Raw genomic sequence first — 20,282 nt, forward strand, 5'->3', positions numbered from 1 at the left:
TAAGAGGCAGGACATCAGCGTGTTATGCTCAACAGCTGTACGTCAAACGACTTTCCGTTTTTCTTTTAACCATAATGTTTAGTCTGCATTTTCTTGGGCAGAATTTTGACAAACCCTACACGTCTTAAGTGAGATGCTTTGAAATTGGAAGTATTTTAAAAAGCCTCTTCAATACAAAAACAATATTAACAACAGGAAAACAAACTATACACGAGCAACTACAACATGATAGTGAAATTTTGCCAAAATTGAGGAGAATTTTTTAAGGTGCAAGTGTCACTTTGCAGGATCGGCAGCAGCTTGACAGCCGTCTCCTCTGGCTGAGGACTTTTGTGCCATCTTTTTGAAGAAATGTTCAGCTCGCAGTTCCTCGAAGCAGAATTCGGTGGCGCCGCTGAGCAGCAGCTCTTTACAGTACATGCTCCGCTCCTGCAGTTTTCCTTCTTCTGCCTCCTTACGCTGCTGATGATGCTCTTGCAGTCTTTTCAGGGGAGTTTCTTCTTTACTCGGCTTCCGCGCTGAAAGAACAGAGTTCACCATCGGGTTTATCTTACACGGCGTCCTGAAGGAGAGGAAAGACATTAATATTTATCTTACAGTAATCTAGAGAAGAAACAAAAGTCAGAAATTCTTAAACAAGGAATTAACATTTAAAAATGTTTAGTGTGAATAAATAATTAAAGAACTAAGATTTTGATCATCACATTTTTGTAATTTACATTAAAGATTTAGGAGTGAAACGCTTCAGCAAACTTGTATGTAGATTCTGGGATGATATCCAAATGAAATGAAAAATTAACTTTCATCTGAAAGAAGGTTTATGGAGTTCAACAGTAGCTTGGAAAGAAGGAACGGAACAGTGGTAGCCGATGTTCTAGATAAATCTGTGTGGTGGCTTTTGAAGAATTGATTCCAACTGCGGTGTGTGTGATGAAATTTTACCACTTTTTTCTTCCACTTAACTTTGATGGATATACCTACACAAAGCATTCTGTAAACATGCAGCCATGACCTTTTGTAATTTTCCCATCAAAACACAAATTTTTTGAATCAGATATTCAGTGGCAGAGTTTTAAGTAATGTAGTTTTCTGAATTAAATGTAACAAATCACTGAAATAAATATACTTTTTGACAATATTCTAATTTACCAAAACTCATCTGTGATTTTGTCTTTCAAACAATTTATATCCTTATTTGTGTGAAATAAAAGACAAAGAACTTCTAGACCTCCACACTCGTATATTCCACTCTTTTTTTCTTTCCTATTTTAAATGTAAATTACTTCCAATTACCAATATTATTTCTCACATTGATCTATAGTCTGTTCTTTTTCCAAATATGATTCCTGGAGGAACTCACATTGTTGGAGGCTGGTCAGATTCCTCAACAAATGGTTGGAAGGTGGGTTTCGGAGGTGGTGGAGGCATGACTGCGTGTCCAAATTTTGTTTTCTGGGGCATCTATGACATTTATAAGCAAGAGAAAAATAAAGAATTTCTTTAGTAGACATCAATGTGCAAATTTGCATGAGGAAAAAAGACATGTTTTCTCATACCTTTACATCACACCATTTCTCTGGCTTCTGCTCGTTTTCTTTTGCCCTTGATGTGGGAGGAGCCATCCAGGGTTCCAGCGAAGGTTCTGATGGACCCGGAGTTTCAGCTTTGTTCTCATCGAAAATCACCAGCTTACTGTTTGAGACGTTGCCAAGGACCGGGGCACCGCGTGATGGCAGGCCTCCGCTAATACCTGCCCGGGGAAAGCATCAAGAATAAGGAATGCAATAACAATAGGGGTAACATCAGCTAAAAATTTCACTTACTTCTGATTGCTGACCCGGTCCTGTTGACAGGAGCAATGGCCTTCTTCTTCCCTCTATGTTTGAGGTCGGCTAGTGAAACTCTTTCAGGTTGTTTGGGCTCCTCGTCACTGCTGTCATTTTCCAATTTTAATAATGCCTGCCGGGCCACACGAGCCTGCAGAGCCCTGAGAATGACCATTCAAATGTTGTAATTCTTATAGAACAGTTCAAAGAGGAGGAAGTTAAACTGAGAGGTGTAATCATAATTAAACAGATCTTTACTTGTGAAACTGAAGAAGCTTGTCATGTGGCTCAGCAAACCTCTTGAATGCCTCTTGATAGACAAGATCTGCTTTTCGATAACTGCCTTGATTCTCGTACTCCTCTGACCAAGCGATGTAGAGCGCCGCCTGTGTCACTCCAATTCCTTGTGCTTGTATATACCTGTAGATATCGAGGGGCTCTGAGCAGTTCTCTGCCTGGTGACATACAACACAAACATTTGGCAAATTTTACCACCACAAAGCTTGTTTATCAGAATGAATCCAAAGTTAAAAGAGTACATACAAATTTGATCCAGAGATCAACATAGCGAGGGTCATTGTGATACATCTTTTCATCTGTAAATGTGGTCACAGCCCGCTCCAACAATGTTGCAAGGTTGCTTTCTTTGCCCCCCTGAGGAAAGGTTTGTTCCGTCCACTTAATATACCTGTTAAACCACACAATGATGTCAACAGAGGTTTTGAAATAGAAAGGCAATATCTACTAAAACCTGTCGTTCATGCTGTACAATTTACTTACCTATCCCAAACACTTAGTGGATCCTCCCCTTCATAAATTCGAAGTTCAGACTCAAACATCCTGAAGAAACAGAACAAATCATGAGACCAGAGTTTGATCATTTTCCACTTCAAATCTAAAGTTAAAGAGATGATCCCTACTGTCTCTGCTGGTTGATTGCAGAAGTGGGTCCTTCTTCTCGTTGGCTAAGGGCTTGATGTAACACCGATATATCTCTGCCACGCCTCAGCGGCTGAATGTTTTCTTTGCTGAGCTCCCAATCCACATCTCCTCCTTCTGCCATTGTTGACAATGTCTAGATCCCTATACACACATTATAGCAGCTTATTATTATTTTCCATGATACACATCTACATTTGTTTTCAAAGCCAACATGACATACCCATTATACTGTACTAAAGACTTCAAATCACCTAGTCATGATGAAATAAAGTACCTCCTTTAGTTCACATCCAGGATTTTTAGGCCATAGTTCTTTGTTTAATGCAATTTACCAGGGAGTTTCAAACCTGAAAACACCATCATACAAAGGCTGGTTCATCCCGAAGACAAAACACCCAAGCTAAAGCTGAGCGGGACTGTGTATTGCAACAAAGTTTAGACTGACATCTGCAACAACTGCATAAACGCAAGGCACAATACAGAAGAGCCAGCAGCTAGGGGCAAGATTCAGCTGTACATTTGAACGTGAAGAAAACCGTAGATAGATGCAACAAAGACAACTATTTAGGTGCAATGTTTCAAACAGATGCATATCCAGTTTTCTTTGTAGCTCTGGTAGCTACATCAGAGCTGTAAACTGAACAACCTCATGAAGAAGACTGGCTCTCTGTTTGCATATTGCTCAGTGTGCAAACAAGAACGATGGGCAGCACTGCAACCCTATATCCGATATAATAATTAAACAATGTTTCCATTTTGACCGTTATATAGCCTTTCTTGAACATAAAGGAGAGGGTTATTCTGCAAAGTGACCTACGCAATTTATCTTTGCAATGGCAATTATATTAGCGATTCCACAACGGTTTTCCCTTCATAAGGATTGCGGAAAAAGTTAGCTTTTTTTGTTGTTGTTGTTGTTAAAATGCCATATTACAAAGAGTTATACCGTGCAAGTTATACTTAGCGAAAGAAATTAAGTTCTCTGTGAGAAAACGTATCCGACGTACAGTGTGACTTCCACTATGCTAAGCTAACTAGTCGCAATGACATGAGAAGCTCACCTTGGCTTTAGCTCAATAAATTTTGTCAATATTCACACTATTAGCTAATTTCGCCAGCTAACCATAGAGTTAAACAGAACTTTCAATAGATAATGGCCTTGTTTTTAATACCTTTTCGATCCGTTTTAACCTCTTTTGGCAGGATATCTTCAGCTAATGTCTAGCGCTGTGACGCCGTTACACTAGCAAGCTCTTCTGTTTTGAACAACGGCCGCAGTCCGCGGAGAAAGCTGATTGGACGAATCCCAAACAGGAAACTCTGCGTGACGTAATATTACCGTTTCCGGCATGCTTCCTGTTTTGATAATGACAACGTTAACCATCCCAAAACGTATAGCTAATTTTCCAAATTTTTGCCAACTATAGGTGTATTTCTCAATCGCTTGGGAAGGCATTACTCAAGAGGAGACGCAATGGACAGTCGCTGTTATGGCTGTGCATCAAAGTTTAGTCTCTTCAAGAAGGAGGTAAGATACAGCTTTTCAACCTTTGGGGAACCTTCATTACCTTGCTCTACCTGGGTTCCTTAGACATAAATTCTCGCTTAAAAATGGCGATACAAATACTGTGTTTCTCAATATTTTTTAGAAGTATGCTATTATTATCGACAGCCTTTGTGATACATAGGAAACTCTAAATTGCACTCTAAATTGATAAATTTAGAGTGCATGAAAAAAGATGTTCAACTAATGGAAAATATTGAAGACAGAAATTGTGAAGATGTTTCAACACTAGAAACGTAGTGAAAGGGAGTAAAGATAAATAAAGAAATCTGATGCAAAGCAAGCTGCAATGGTTGTAATAAAAATACTTTTTGAATAAAAACAATTGAAATATTGCTCTGCTTCGTTTGGAAGGCAAATTGAAAATACCTTTAAGACATAAAAATCTTAATTTTAATGTTTGAGAGACATTTTAGAGTTTTAAATTTAACTCTAAGTTTATCAATAAATAAAATAGAATAAAAATAAATAATAAAAAAAAACTCAAAAAAGATCCAGGGACCCAGAAGAACTAATACGATTCCACCCATGCTTATTAAAGTCTGCTTAGGTAACATACAAGGTGTATTTTCCGCTAACCATTCCCTTCAGTTGGGCTGTAAGAACTGCGGCCGTGCCTTCTGCTCCAGCTGTTTGAGTCTCAGTGCTGTGGTGCCTCGCTGTGGCAACACCCAGCAGAAGGTCTGCAAGCAGTGTCATGGTAATCTCACAAGGTAAACCACCTCCCCTACACACAGAAAACAAACTAAACCAATTTTTTCGTCAGCTAATATTTCACCTTCTTTCTTGTTAGAGGGGAATCTTCGAACAATGCTGGAAGATGGTCCCCTCCAGAAAACTACAAAAAGTTTGTATGACTAGACGTTTGAAAAAAACAAAAGAATCTTGTTAACAACAGGAATGTCCTAACATTTAAAATTCATGCTTTTTGCAGACGGGTTACAGCACTGGAGGCCAAACAGAAACCGCAGTCCACACAGTCTGGTGCGCATGGAGGGAGCAGAAATGGCAAATCGGTCCAAATACCAACCAAAGGGCTTAGTAAAGAAGACTACGCTATTGCTGAGAGGCTTCAAAAGCTAAAAGAAGACACCAAACCAAGTAATGCATTGAGTTCTTTTAGCATTTATCATCTATATCAAAGCTGATGATTTGAGTAGTTAGCTATTGGCTGATATGAAAAATTATGTAAAAATGGGATGGTATTATTTCTATTTAACCAGGAAGATCCCAATGGAAAACTGGTCAAGATAGGCAGCAGCAAGTACCAAACACAGACAAAATATAATAGAAGCACATTCAAATTTTATAGACATTACAATTAATCTAAACTATAAAACATTTGTCTGTGATGGAATTAGCCTCAAGGACTTAGTTTTGATTTAAAATCACTTAATGAAATTAACTCTGTCATTTTCCAGTCATTCCTCAACTTGTTCCAATATATGGTTCTGAGTGGACAAAAAGCTCTTTTACCAAGCTCAGTTGATGCAAATGGAACAGAGAACATCAACTTTATTTGAAACTGAAAAACAATAATTTCTTTCTAGTGCTGATTAAGTTAACCAAACTTATTACAGCAATAATAATGTTACCCATAGCAATTATTTACTATTACTTTGATGTTTAATTGAGACATAAACAAACAGTATAAGAAAAACTTGGTAAATTTACATGAATATTTCAAGTAAAATGCATTGTTATAGTTATTGTTATGCCTTCTTTGCCTTTCTGCTCTTTAAGGGGTAACAGAAACATAATAAACTAATACTTGGGGATCAGTTAGTCAAGCCATAGGATAGCAGCCCAACAATAGCTCTTTTCAAAAAATGTACACGTTCATTCAAAATGAACATGAATGATAATTGAACAGCTAATTTGTCTTTCTTGTGAGTGAGGTAAAAGTATGGGAGCCTTCTTTTAACCAGCTGTTAAAAAACATGTACATTTTAAAACTTTGATCTATTTTGAGATCCAATATCAGTCCATGCCTAGGATTAATATGTTTTCTTCTTTTTAAAAAGTCTTTAATAACTTTTTATCCTCTTTAGAGTCTATTCCTTCTGAAAAGGAGATTGAGTCACGTCTTGCTGCTCTGAAAACTCCCAGCCAGCCAGTGCCTTCTTCAGAGGATATGGAGGATCGTCTGGCAGCTCTGCGGGGTCAGCCACCTCCATCTCAAGCTCCTCGACCAGTGAGTTCCCCTTGCTAATTCTGTGGAAGACTCAAGTATAGGGCTCGGTGAAAAAAGAAAATATTTTGTAAGTTTTATGTGTTCACACATATAGGTACACCAGCCTCCTGACACCAGGACTCAAACTGAAAAAGCCAATGATTTGATTACTCAGATGGCAGAAGAAGTCGCCATTGATGATCAACAGTCAAGTCCAGAAGATGGTAAGTTAATATTTGTCTCATAAATTGTAGATATATAGTACAAGTCAAATGTTGATATGCACTCATCATTAAGGGGACATCATTGGAGAACAGAATAATGAGGAAGAAGAACCTTGAACCTTAAACAACTAAATGGTAGAAACCTGGCAGTTAGGTTTTCAAAGAGGAAAATGATCCCAAACATGCATCAAAATTTGTTTTGACATGGAGAAGGTAATCAAAAATTAAGCTTCTGGAATCGCCCCAGCCTCACCTGTAATAAAAATGTATGAATTGTGCTTTGAGATCAGGTCATTGCCAGGATAGCTAAGAGTCTAAATGAGCTTTATTACTATTGTCACTAGCAGTCGTCAAATGTCCAGCCAGGATTATGCCAGAAGCTGCAACTTGTGTAATAACATTTCCTCAAATATCAGTTCATGTACATAAATATTTACTGCATTAGCCTTTATGTATAGTTTTTTAAAAACCTACATTTTCAACCAATTTTTCTCTTTAAAACTCACCTGAGTTTAATGTTGCATAAACTTACTATGGAAAAAAAATACTGTTCAAAATGCAGCATTAACAAACCATCAAATACATGCTTACTACAAGCGTAGATACACTTTTGACTGGCACTATAAGTAATAAAATGACTATATCAGCATTTGGCAGAGTCTGAAGTTACATTTATTGCTTTCTAAATAAAACAAAACATTGTTTTACTTTTCACTTCTGAAGGTGTAGATATGAATGATCTCAACAAAGGTGAAAGTGCTGCTTCAGACGAGAATCTGGAGGACAACCAGGGAGAGGTGAGACAGCAGGAGGCAGAGAAAGACCGTCTGCTTGAAGAAGCCATGAAGGAACTGAAGAGGGAGAAATATTCCCAGGACGAGATCCTTCACATGGCCAAGAGGCTGGCACAGTTAAAAGGGCAGGATCCAGATAAAGGTGCTTGGAGCCAAGAGCATTACAATCTTATCTTTCGTCCATCGGTTTATGGCTTCATTTCAAACAGCAAAACTAGACTGTGCAATGTCTTGTTTTGCAGAAGTGTTTGTTTGCTCATGTCAGACAAATCAACCTTTTTTTTGCTTCATGTTTAGTCACAGCAGAGGATTTCAGACAACCTGACAGTGAAGAAGAGACTGAGGAAGAAGCTGTGAGGAGAGTCCTGAAACAGGTTAGTCATCTAATGTTAATACTATAGATGGATGCTTAATAATAAATTTGCTGCTATACCCTTAAAAGCTTTTGTGAAGTATTTAGAATGGCCTTTATGGCCACAAGAGGCTGCTATTTGGCCATTTTAATAATTTGTGATTTCAAATACAGACATGTTTTGAAGTTTTAATCATCCTCTTGACTTTGGCTCCAGCTTTCAGAAGAGGCTGCACTTGATAAAGCCAGTGGCTACAACATACCTATAGAGCACAGCGGACCCAGGAACAGAGAAAAAAAGAAAACCTCTAAAAAACCAGTACTAAAAAAAGACCTCACAAGCAAATTCATTGTTTTCATTCTTTTGGGTGCTTAAAATTGAAGCTACTCTCCTACTGATGTGTTTAAAGACTCCTGCCCCGACGAGCCGGCCTTCTCCTACTGCTGCTGCACATCAGCCATCAGACAGCGACGACGAAGAACTTCCCTGGTGCTGCATCTGTAACCAAAACGCCACCCTGCGTTGCTACACCTGTGATGGAGACCTGTACTGCAGCCGCTGCTTTCGGTAACATGCATTAATCATCATAAACACACTACAGATTCCAGTTAATGACTCAAAATGGGGTTGTGCTTGGAAAAATCTTCAGTCTGCCCCAAGAAAAATGATTTGGAATGCAAACCACGACCCACATAAATCCCGCGCAGCTTGCTACCATACTGTTAAGCAGCATGAATATAAAGTATTTACTGTGATGAATTATCAATCCGCTCTCTATCATCTCCTCAGGGAAGGCCATGATAAATATGACAGGAAGGAGCATCACACCAGTAGCTACGCTGCTCCGAAGAAGAAGAGGAAGACATGATACTAAAGATGTTCATCTTATTAAACTCTGACCTTTCATGGTTGTAGGACTTGCTTGTTAGCCTCACAGGGAGTATTGCAGTAATGGTAACAGCTTTATAGGAATTGAAAACATTACTATAAACCAGAGCTCATCATAACACATAAACTTACAGTACCTAGCTTAAGGATTAATAAATGCCCTCTGGGGGCTTTACAGTTTTTCATGGCACAACCACAAACTTAATTGTATTTTATTGGGATTTACAGTGATACACCACCACAAAGTAGCATGTATTTATGTAACAGAAAAAAAAGGATACATGGTTTTCAACCTGTAATACGACTATTTGTGTTCATCGTCTTAATATTCCGCTTGAGGGTGAACCTCCATCTCGTCCTAGAGTCTAACAGGTTTTTTTTCTCGGATTGCCTTCTACTTCACTTCCTCCTCCCACCCCCATATAGTATGATACTGCCGCCACAATGTTAAGTGTGTTAAGAGTTTTATTTTTCACATAGATAATGTTTAAAATATTTACCAAGTAGTTCCGTTTGGTCTCATCTGAGAAGAACACCTTTTTTCTTTTTATCACGTGGACGCTCACAGTCTTGATAATTGATTCTCCCACTTGAGGTATACATTTAGTTTTTGAAGACTTTTGACATCAGCTGGTTGAACTGGAGTTTATTTAGGGGTATCGGTGTAAAAGAAGCTGAATACATATGCTTTCCAGTTCATCTCTGTAAAAAAATCTGTAGAGTGTTTGTCATTTATTTTAAATCCCTATAAAAGACATTGAGATTTGGGGTTGTGGTGTGATAAAATCCAAAATAGCTGGAGGGGTTGATTCAGCTTGTAAGGCAAAGTGCAGTAAGGAACTTAAAAGACATTTAAAAATACTGTGCAAGATTTCCAACAGCGGTTAGACTAAAATTAGACAAGCAAGACATGTAATATCTGAAACTTATCTTAGAATTTGCTAAAAAAAAAAAAAAGGTATTAGTTGAAGATGCTAAATGAAACACAACGTTTAGAAGTCTCAACGTGAATAAGAAGCATCACAGGTTTGTTTGAACTGTCTTAGTTTTTCATGACAAAAGAGCCTTCCTCCTAAGTATACTTTGCACTCATTACTGTTTGAGTATTTTTAACTTTTTGCAGCACTTCCATCAAGCAGACAGATCATGAGCTCACCCAAGACAATGTGCACTCATTTGCAGACTATTGTCAGCTAGATACTGAAAAGTCACAGACGAGTCTGTATGAAAGAATCACTGAGGCCTTTGTTCCCTTTGTGCTGTTGTTCTTGTCTATGTTTGGCTGTGGTTCTGACATTAGCGCTGACTCTCTTGTCATTTGATTCTAAATGAAGCAATTGTTTTGATCATTTTTAACGCCAAAGCTCCTTTTTTTTTAAACAAAATGTGTCATTATTAAGAAAATCGTCTGGCATGTATGGATTCTTTGTCAGTGAAAGAATGAATGAGTCAGAGTCATACAAGTAACGGTAATGGAGCCCTCAACAAAAAGACCCTGCGTATGACAGTGAGAGGACCAGTGTGCTGTTAACTTATAGGAAGCCTTCACACTCTCCTCTGGCTGCCCCCTCCATTAATGGTGGTCATGTTTGCCTTTTCTGGCCATGTCAGGCACCACCCCACCACCACCACACACAGGAAATGGATGGGTATAATGGGTGCACGCTTAATGGAACATCCTGTGGCTGATTTCAGTGTGTTTACTCCTAGACTTGACATGTTGACGCCTCCATTGTTTCCATCACTCTGTTGAAAAATTCATGTCAGAAAACAGAACGCTGACGGTTATCCTTTCAGTTGTGTCCAGACAAAGTGCTGCAGGGCGTAATGAAAAGCGGCTGTGATAGTAGAGTGGTTTTATTAGTGCTGTAAATTTTGTCCAAGTAATGTAACTGCTATTCCAAGAATTAGGTTTTTTTTTTGTAGAAGGTAATTCAAATTAAAAAGTGAACCTCATATTATATAGAACCATTATGCACAGAGTGATACATTTCAAGCATTCACTTCTATTCTATTTAGATAATTATGGCTTACAGCAAATTGCTATTTTCCGGATGATTACAGAATACTTTATTTAAGCATATTGATAGAAAGTTAGGTGGAAGGAAACTGTGTGGTAAAAAAGGTGCTGAGGCAGAGTAAAAAGGTTGCTTGAGGTCCAGTGAACTACCCACAGTCAGGACTTGTAAGTAGTACTTGGTTTCACGACCAAGGCATCATTGTTCTCGACTGCAAGCTCTGCTGACTCCAAACCACATAGAAAATCTTTAGGGTATTGTCAAGAGGAAGGTGACAGACATCAAACACAACATTAGAAATAAGCTAAAAGCTGCTTTTAAATCAGCCTGCGTCTTCTTGACAACTTGGCAGAACCGCTGAGTGATTCCTTTTAAGGCAGTCTCTGATGCAGAAACAATTTTTTTGTTGTCGTTAGCTTTAGGTCCTAATCATCAAAATTAACAGAAACAAAACTTGAAATATGCCACTGTAATGACTATGTGAAACATTTGTGTTCTCTTTTTTAATTGAATTGCAAACCCAAATAAACTTTTCAACAGTACTCTAATTTATTCAAACCTAACCTGCAGATGCATAATTAATGTCGAATAAAACAAACTGGTTCATCACTTTGTTCTAAATCTGATTATTTGCACAAACAGCCTTGTTTTGAAAAGCTTCCACTTTATTCCAACAACACTGTTACCTAAACAAAATGCTTATGTACATAAATAAGAAACTGAAAATGTACACTCTTTTACTCTTACACAAAAAAAGAGTCCATCTGGGTAATAGTTGCGTCATGTTTATCACTTTTACATTATTGATATTTTGAAGGGAACTTAAATTTTAGAGTCCATAAATTGAGCAGAAAAAATTCATTCTGACTCAAGAAGGGGGGAAGAAGTCAGGAAATGTCCCCGATCTGATATTTGCACTTCCAGGCATACAAACTCTTAACCTGTGGGGAAGAAGAGGCTCCACGTCGTCTTGGTTCTTAATTTGACCTCCAATTACTTCTTCAAGGGGCCTGACATTTTACGTAGACCTTTTATCCTGTAGAGCAGCCCGTTGATAAACTCCTGTGGGGAAGTTTCAGAGAGCAGATTTTCATTCTCTATGTTTTAAATAGACAGTATGAATGTCCTAATGAGTAAATTATTAAAATTGGCTGTCTTTGGATGTGGAAGTTAAGCTTTTTTGTCACCTTACCTCTTTTGGCTTTCCACATTCCTGCAATAATTCCTGAAGAAGAAATACAGAAATAAAAAATTAGTCCAAGAAAGCAACATTTTTTGTCTATCCAGCAGGGCCACCATCAAAAGTGGAGCCACGAGTGTAATGGATATCCAGGTAAACATGCTGAACCAACCAGGCCGTATCTTGGCTGGGGAGTCTAATACAAAAGTTTATACAGACAGGAATTTAAGATTGGAGAAGATGATTTGCTTAGGACATTTTTTTTAATCTAAACCCTTTAAATTAATTCTATAGGCACCTCTAATTTTATGCTACATTTAAAATATATTGAAACAAAATTACATCTTCAAAGGAGTCAAATTAGCAAAACAGAATTATACAATGGAAAAAGCTGAGAACGTTTAACCAGCACTGTTAAACATGATTAAAATATCTTTATTGCTTTTTCACTGCAAATGTTGCGACATTGGTTCCCAGCATGCATTTAATGTGTTAAAAGATTTCAGCTTGTGTCATAAGTACACATTTATTTAGATATCTTAAGCATGGCATAAAGAGTTAGCATGACTTTAAACTAGATTGAAACAATAGATAGCTTCTAAATCAAACAAAAGATTTGATGGTTTTCTTTCTAATTCCATGTCATTCATATTGTATAAACAGAAATAGTTTTTACAAATCTACTCTTTGAGCGAATATCTTCAAATTCATCTCAGCTTTTGGACTACACTTTATTCAACAAAGTCCATTATGCAACAGGGGAAACGGTGCATTCACTGGCTCTAGTGCAGCAAATCTGCTGTGGCACAGCAAGGGAACCAGAACCACTTTACTGTTGCCAAAGCTGCAAAGACGAGAAAGAAACGAAATAAAGCTCTGCCTTAGAGGTGCTTCTGTTTATTTTATGACCCCACAAAACACTTATTTGTGTAATGCAGACCACATAAGCACTTAGAGATCCTGCTAAAAATCAATCAGATGATTTGCTTTTGCAGACTTGGCATCTCTGGGAAACAAGAGGCGTTTTTATTGAACAGTTTGAAGGAAAATCTCAAATCCTATCCTAACTTAATTTACAAACTCTTTTATCAACTTTTAACACCTGGACAGAGAAGTGTTTAAACATTTATAGAACATACCTCAAGTCGAGTTCTTTGTCCTTCATCGGGCAGTTCTAGGAGTTCATCTATGTCGATTTCTAACTCTGGAATCTCTTCCTCCTAGGATGGAAATTAAAGTTATTCAGAGTATTTTTCTGTCACAATAGTACCTATATTTGAATCTCTGAGTACAGCATTAGTTTTACACTGCAAAACAGGCATGGAATATCAAAACGTTGGTGGGAGCTTTATTGTGCCGATTTCTTTCTACGTTTTCCCCACAAAGTCCTGAATTAAGCCAACTCACTTAATTGGTCTGAACTGACCCAACAGGGTGATGGTACAGGTCAGCTCCATCCTCCACCCACAGCCTTGAACTGGAGAAGGAATGAATGAACTATAAAAGCACTGTGTCATCCTTTTACAGGTAGTGGTTAAAATGTCTACACCACATAGTTAAATCATTCATAAGCCAATAGCATACGCCCATTTAAGCTTTGTATCACTTTTGTTACTGAGTGTACCAGATAAAATAGAGCTATTCTAACAGTATAAGCAAAACTAATAAGGCCTGTTTCTCACAAAATGATTAATGAGCAGTGCTCAAGAGCACTGAGGCAGAAGGGACTCTAGTTGGCCAATGTTTACCGTACCAAGAGCAGATTTCATGGATGGGTTACCTTTTACCATGTAGTTCAACCATTACTGAAGGATTATTCACACACATGCTGTGCACTATATTAATTCTCAATTGGTTTGTTGTGCAGTAGCTGACAAAGGTTTTTCGATATTTTCACGTTATGAATCACAAACTTTCCCCTCTCCCCCGAGTACAAATCTGAAAAGTGTAATGTGCTTATCTATCCTGACAGGTATTAATTAAATCCTGTGACATTGTGTTGAGAATGCTTTTCATTACCCATGTTAGTGAAGCTGGTCACCATTGATGTGAAGGGGAATGGGAATTTTTTTTTTTTTTAAAGAAAACATTTTAGAGGCTACAAAACAGCTGTGGCAGGATAACACCACACACACCCGGATCTGCAGTTAAACATCTTGATAAAAGCACACCATGCTAGAATGACTCTGTTAAAGTCCAGAACTGATTCCTATTAAGAATTTGTGGCAAGACTTGGAAACTGTTGTTTAGAGACACTCTCCATACAATCTGACTGAGCTTGAAATATTTTTGCAATACAGAATGAGCAACTATAACTCCACTTCAAAATTTGTTTTGTCAAATTTTAACTATAACTAAGCATTTTAAGTTATGAACTATAATGGCAACTTAGTGTTCATAGCAAATTCTTTTCTCATCTAAGGCAAATACAGCAAGGCGATCAATACCTAAAGCCAGCTTGTAATATGTCCATGCTCCACTCTCAGAGAGAATGAGGAGTGCAGTCAGCAGAGTTCATGGAGTTATGATATCTGAAGTAAGCACTCACATTTGACAATTATGGCCTTGTTTTTCGAGGGAATATTTTCCAGATGGGGGATTTTCTTGACTGAAAACGACTGGGCTTGCACAGCTCATGAGGAAGGAAAGTAATCAATGTGAAAGTGCTGAGTAGTGAAATAAATGGGGCCTCTTCAGAGTCCCCATGGCCCCTCTAATTGATATGTGTTGCAAGTTTGAACCCTCTGTTATTTTGCTGAACTCTGCAGGATAAATCTACAGCCAAACCTTTGCTCCATGCTTTATCTTGCTTTGCTGCGAAGGCCGCAAGCTGAAATTAATTACATTGTCATTTACTTAAATTCTTTTTTTATGCAAAATAAATAAAATATGAATGTAAGAATAAATCTAAAAGCTAAAGAGAAAAGACTGTGAAAACTAATGTTAAATTACTTTATTTCTTTTCACCACCTCCACCCTGACGTTTCACTGCTTCAGACAGCCATGCATGCAGAGCATCACTAAACATTAAAGGGCGATGCTTTTCACAAGTTATCACTAACCTTCCTCTAACTTACAAGATTTTATGTCATATCCAGTCAGTTTCCATCTTGTCGAGAGTTACTGCTTTAGTCTATGGAATGTTGAATATGAATAAGACCTTCAGATGCAGACGTCTCTGCAGCATTTTCTGAAGTTAAAAGACTGAACTTAGAATAAGCACTGGCACTAATGTTGACATTCGTGTATATTAAAACTTGTCTTGGAGGACAGGATTCAGAAATAAGAATTTGCAAATTAGTCATTTTAGGTAACAAAATCCATTGGGCCATCCTTCTACAAAAGCATCCCAACACAACATAAACATGAAACAATCACTGAGCCCTTACTTACACGTTTCCCTGTGTTTATGCTTTTGTAAGGGAAACTGAGCCCTGGAAAATGTGTCTGTTATGAGATAATGCTGGTGTGTGTTTCGGTTATCAGATCTTTCCCTTTTCCTGTTAGCAGGACCAGCTGTGAAGATGTCTAAACATTCATTAATTACCCTGAAAGAAAGAGAGATTAGTTAAAAGAGGTTTTAATCTTATACAATTCCACATCTTTTTGCTTAAAAACAATAGCAGCCCAGATTTCTGGAGGGAATGCTGCTTAATTAAATTATTTTTGATTGTTCCACATTGGTCTCTAAATCACAGCCTGCAGACTTCAAGGTATTTCATTGGGATTTTACCAAGTAGAGGAAGGAAAATGTGAAATGGTGATCAAAAGTCTTTGTAAATGTGTTTAATTGTCACCCGATAAGCCAAAATGTAAATCAGTAAAACTAATTGCCTTCAGAAGTCACGTAAACAGTAAATAGGGTCCACTCAATCTTTGAACATCTCAGAGTAGTGTTCAATTCATCATTGAAAGCCAGTAAAATATATAACACAACTAACAAATGAAGGCCATCCACCCACGCATGCCGGGCAAGTAGAGATTTTATCAGAGTTTTTATCAGAGACGCAGTCAGGAGGCAAAGGGTATATCTGGAGAAGTAGCAGAGATTACAGAGGTAACGGCTTAGGTGAGATAGTTTCTTCATAGGACAACTGTTAGTTGTATTTGTCAGAAATCTGTCTTTCTTTTGCAAAGACAGAAGAGCTTAACAGTTGATTGCAGGATGGAGAGAATTAAATACCAGCAAATCCTGGAAGAAAACATGTTAGAGGCAGTGAGTGAATATAAACTCGGTCTGAAGTTCAGCTTCAAGCAGGAAAATGTCTTTCAACTTACAAACAGAGCTACAACAGAATGGTTTGGACTAAAGCATGTGCATTAGCTAGAAAGCTTACTCAAAGTCTAGAGCTGAATCCTAACAAGAATCTGTGAGAATACCTGACTAGTGATGTTTACAGATGCTGTATGAAACTGCAAACTACAGATAACATGCTTTTTCATAAAATGTTTTGCATCAGTTTCTTCCCACTTTATAATTTTCCACATCTTTCATCACATACAATCCCCACAAAAACACTAAGTTGTGTGGTTAATTATGTGACAAAATATGTTCCAGGTGTCTTATTGCTTCCTAAATGCACTATATTTCATTAGAGTGCATTTTTTTAAACTACAGATTTGATTTCTAATGTTAAGCATAAAAGTACTGTTCAAACTTTTTTAAAATGCATTTTCCAACTTTTCAGAAGGTGTGAAGTGTGAAACTAAGGGTCCACTCCTGACTCGAGAGGCCCTTGTATGAATTAGAAATGCAGATAAATAATTTAGGCTATGACACAGGGGACTGATGGTAAATGCTTCCACGTGGAAGACTCTGAGAACCAACAGAGTAACCTTCCCCCAAGGCTCATGCAAAATTCATTACACTACCCGGTGCACACGGACAAGCCACAACCAGTTCTGCACAAGTGACTCATGCAGAACATTGGAAAGTTAAGTGCTAATTTGTCATTGAGCAGAGCATTGCTCTTAGGAAAAATATACTGAAGACAAGCATTTTCTACTTGCCGAGGTGAACACTTGTATTTTTGTTGCCATGACTTATTATCTTATCTCCTTTAATCCTTTACACTCCTGCAATATACCTTCTCTAAGTTTAAGAGCTGCTTCTAACATTTTGATAATTTTGCAACCGTATGAAAGACACCATCTCCTTTTGCAGCAATAGTACATTTCCTTTGCTTATGGGAGGAGGCTGCAACTAACTCTTTGCTTGATTGGTTTGGAAATAAAAGGATAACAATTTGTTTCCACCATCTCTGGGTTAAAAGGAGGAGATCTTGTCATTTGAGAGACACTATTTCCCAGAAGCTCGCAATCCTTAACGGACACCTCTAATTCCAACTGTGCCAAGCAGCCTCATGTGGGCGAAGAGACATCTGTTGCCATGGTTTCCCCTCACAGTATGCCAAGCAAGTCAATATGGAGCCTCTGACATAATTGGATTGTATCCCACAGAACGGGATTGCATTATGAAGCATTATGAAAATCAACTACAAGTTGACTGATGTTTTTTTTATATTCCCCAGTACATTGGACCAATGAATAAAAGGTTTAAAACGCAGGAATGTCTCCCTATTGAAAATGATCTCCATGTAGTATGCAATGCATGTGCTCAATACTTGAACAGGGCTTCTCTGTGAATCAATCATCCTGTGGCAATGCTGATGTGTTTAGTAGGACTTAATATCAGCTTTCATACTATAATCTGCGTTGTTTCTCATCTTCCTCCTTACGTTACCTCATAAGTTCTGAGGTTTGAGTGAAGCAAGCTTGCTGACCAAATATGAACACAACTTAAATAAAACAAGGTGGGCCAACAGCAAGGGAATAACATGGCTCCTCAAATAATTACTGAATATAAATTTTGTTCTGTGCCTCTCCGCTTTTTTCTCCAAACTCTGAAACCTCACTTTCCAAATTAAAAGCAACATTTACTTTGATCTTAGATAAGAAATGTGGAGCTCAGAGGTAGCTAAAAAGAAAGGTGTGCAACAGTTGTGGCCCATGTTCTGGATGTGTCTGTGTTTGGTACCTCTTCAGGCCCTGACTCCGGCTGCAGCCCACACACCTTTAAGTCTCTCCCAAAACCTTGAATAGGCTTCGCTTCCAATTCTCTAGAGGCTCTCCTGCTTGTCCCTGTTGCTACCACACTCTTCCTTCCACTAAACTTTTCATTCATCACCCCATGTCCAGAATTCTGTAAACAGTCAGTTTCTTTAGGAACGGCCTTGTGTGCCTTAACTCAAAGACCTATGACTGCCTTCCCCATCAATACCATATCGGAGTAATTTCTCACAAGGTAAATACGAATGTTTGTCTCAGAACTGCAGAAATCTAAAGTGCAGAACTTCACAATTTGCAACAAGGTCAAATGTTTGATCAATGTGGTGTCTGAATAAATAGCCTCATTCATATAGTTTATGTAGACAACTATATGTTCTTAAATCTGATTCCTCCCAGGCATCTTATCACTAAAATAAAAGAACCTAAGAGCATGGATACAGCTGACGCTGCAGTCAGGCTGATGACAAATGAGTGCTTCTGAACCAGAAACTGCAGCTTCTTTCCTCCCACCCATTTCATGATCCACACATGATAGATAACCCAAGGCAGGAGCATATGAGCTTTTCTATGGCTCCCTTTCCCTGAACCTTCTTTTCATGCATGCAGAGCAGCTGACAGCACCAGAGTGAGACAGTCCTCTCCTCCTACCTCACAGTCAAACAGCAGGTGCAGCTGCCCGTCGATCCACTCCTCAATATCCAGCCTCCTCTGCAGGTCCTTGCGGTTGTACTTCACTGTCAGCTTACCCAGCTTACGGTGTGCCGAGTCTTCTGTCTTGTCCGGCGCCTGAAACATCACCCTGGACTGGGTGCCTGGCTCTGTCGCCATGGCTGCCACGGCCTCCAGAGAACCGTGGATCACACAGACAGAGCCACAGGCTGTGACGCACTCTACACAAACTGGCTCCCCTCCTCTATATGTTGAAAGCTCTTTTTCTGATGGGCTGCTCTTCCCACACGCTGCTCCTCTTTTCTTCTATCTCTTTAATGCCGGTTCTGGTTTCCTGCCTGTCCTCGTCCTCCCTCTCGCTCATTCTCTCTGAAGCTTGTTCTCTTGCTCTCTTTCCCTCCACCTCCTCCTATTGCAACACCCACTGGCTGCACTATCAGGAGAATGGTAATGAGATATGACTCTCCATATGTGTGTGTGTGTGTGGGGGGAGGGGGGGCACTTTGCAGAGTGTGTAATTGCTTGTTGTTCTCTTCTTTTTTTTTCTTATGGCAGGTAGAAGAGCATAGGTCAATTGCAGCAATAAAAAAAAGGAAGAAAGGTTGAAAGGGCAATCGTCTAGGAATGATCAGTTTGGCTGAATATATGTGAATTCATATGAAACAAAAAGTACAATAATAATTAGTTTTTTCTCAATTTCACAGGTAATTGCACATAAAACAAATATCACATTCCAGTACATCCCTTACTGAAGTATCTAAAGTAATTATTGCCTTGAGATTGAAAAGTAGGAGGTTCATCCGCATAGTCTTATGTAAGTATTAAGTATTTCCCATCTTATATATTTCTTCATGTCTTGCTTCTTTGTAACCCTAAAATGTTTCAGATATCACAGTTAGATTCAAGTCACTAATTAGACTACGCCATGTCAAAAGTCTTTTGAAACTTTGATTCAGACATGGATTTGCTGATTTTCCAGAACCCTTAGCTTAACATCACAAAGTAATGGCTGGACGTTTACCCACAGGATTTTCTGCCACAAACCAGAATTCATTGTTTCATCAACAATAGCAAGTCTTCCAGGTCCTGAAGAAGCTAAGCAGTCCCAGACCATTAAACTACCACCCCCATGGTTGTCGGCTGGTATGATGTTCTTCTATGAAAATGCTGTTGTAACTCTCTTCAAAAAGGTAACTTGTTGCTGAAGTTTGTGCGTATTCTGACACCTTTACATTGATGCCGAGGCACTGAAGTTTAAACTAAAATTGATCAGAACAGAATGTAGCTACACTTAAATTGATATTGCGCAGTATATTTATTTATTTATTTATTTATTTTTCTTCCCTCACTCTGCTTGAGTATTTGACAATTAATTTATTTTATTTTTCTTGATTGATATTTTGGAAGTGCACTTTAACTTTAGTACTTTAAGTTTAAATTGATTAGTTGAAATATGATAGTTTTGTTTTATTTAAATTATGGTTAGTTTAACCTGATTGAAATGTCTGTTTAATTATTAGGAATCTAATTATTGCATTTGCATTTAGTATGCATAAACTAGATGTTTAAATTTAATAATTAT

At 38.2% G+C, this 20,282-nt stretch overlaps 3 protein-coding genes across 3 annotated transcripts; 1 reads left to right on the forward strand and 2 right to left on the reverse strand.

The window, feature by feature from the left end:
* bub1bb (BUB1 mitotic checkpoint serine/threonine kinase Bb) lies at positions 1-4,063 on the reverse strand. The gene is made up of 9 exons (XM_028000350.1): positions 3,941-4,063; positions 2,747-2,909; positions 2,607-2,666; positions 2,370-2,514; positions 2,085-2,281; positions 1,824-1,987; positions 1,557-1,750; positions 1,361-1,461; positions 1-562 (listed from the first exon to the last, which is right to left on the reverse strand). The coding sequence occupies exons 2-9, from the start codon at positions 2,887-2,889 to the stop codon at positions 277-279; spliced, it is 1,290 nt and encodes a 429-aa protein (XP_027856151.1). The 5' UTR covers positions 2,890-2,909; positions 3,941-4,063; the 3' UTR covers positions 1-276.
* Positions 4,064-4,121: 58 nt separating this feature from the next.
* zfyve19 (zinc finger, FYVE domain containing 19) lies at positions 4,122-11,391 on the forward strand. Its single transcript, XM_028000351.1, has 11 exons — positions 4,122-4,296; positions 4,924-5,045; positions 5,126-5,179; positions 5,267-5,433; positions 6,384-6,526; positions 6,621-6,729; positions 7,453-7,665; positions 7,821-7,897; positions 8,093-8,194; positions 8,286-8,443; positions 8,666-11,391. Exons 1-11 carry the CDS (start codon positions 4,243-4,245, stop codon positions 8,742-8,744), a joined length of 1,278 nt encoding a protein of 425 aa, XP_027856152.1. The 5' UTR covers positions 4,122-4,242; the 3' UTR covers positions 8,745-11,391.
* On the reverse strand, positions 11,310-19,509 carry ppp1r14d (protein phosphatase 1 regulatory inhibitor subunit 14D). The gene is made up of 4 exons (XM_028000352.1): positions 18,680-19,509; positions 13,102-13,182; positions 11,975-12,007; positions 11,310-11,844 (listed from the first exon to the last, which is right to left on the reverse strand). The coding sequence occupies exons 1-4, from the start codon at positions 18,857-18,859 to the stop codon at positions 11,776-11,778; spliced, it is 363 nt and encodes a 120-aa protein (XP_027856153.1). The 5' UTR covers positions 18,860-19,509; the 3' UTR covers positions 11,310-11,775.
* Between the last annotated feature and the right edge of the window lie 773 nt (positions 19,510-20,282).

Source organism: Xiphophorus couchianus, chromosome 19 (assembly GCF_001444195.1).
Source record: "Xiphophorus couchianus chromosome 19, X_couchianus-1.0, whole genome shotgun sequence".
Classification (NCBI taxonomy): Eukaryota; Metazoa; Chordata; class Actinopteri; order Cyprinodontiformes; family Poeciliidae; genus Xiphophorus; species Xiphophorus couchianus.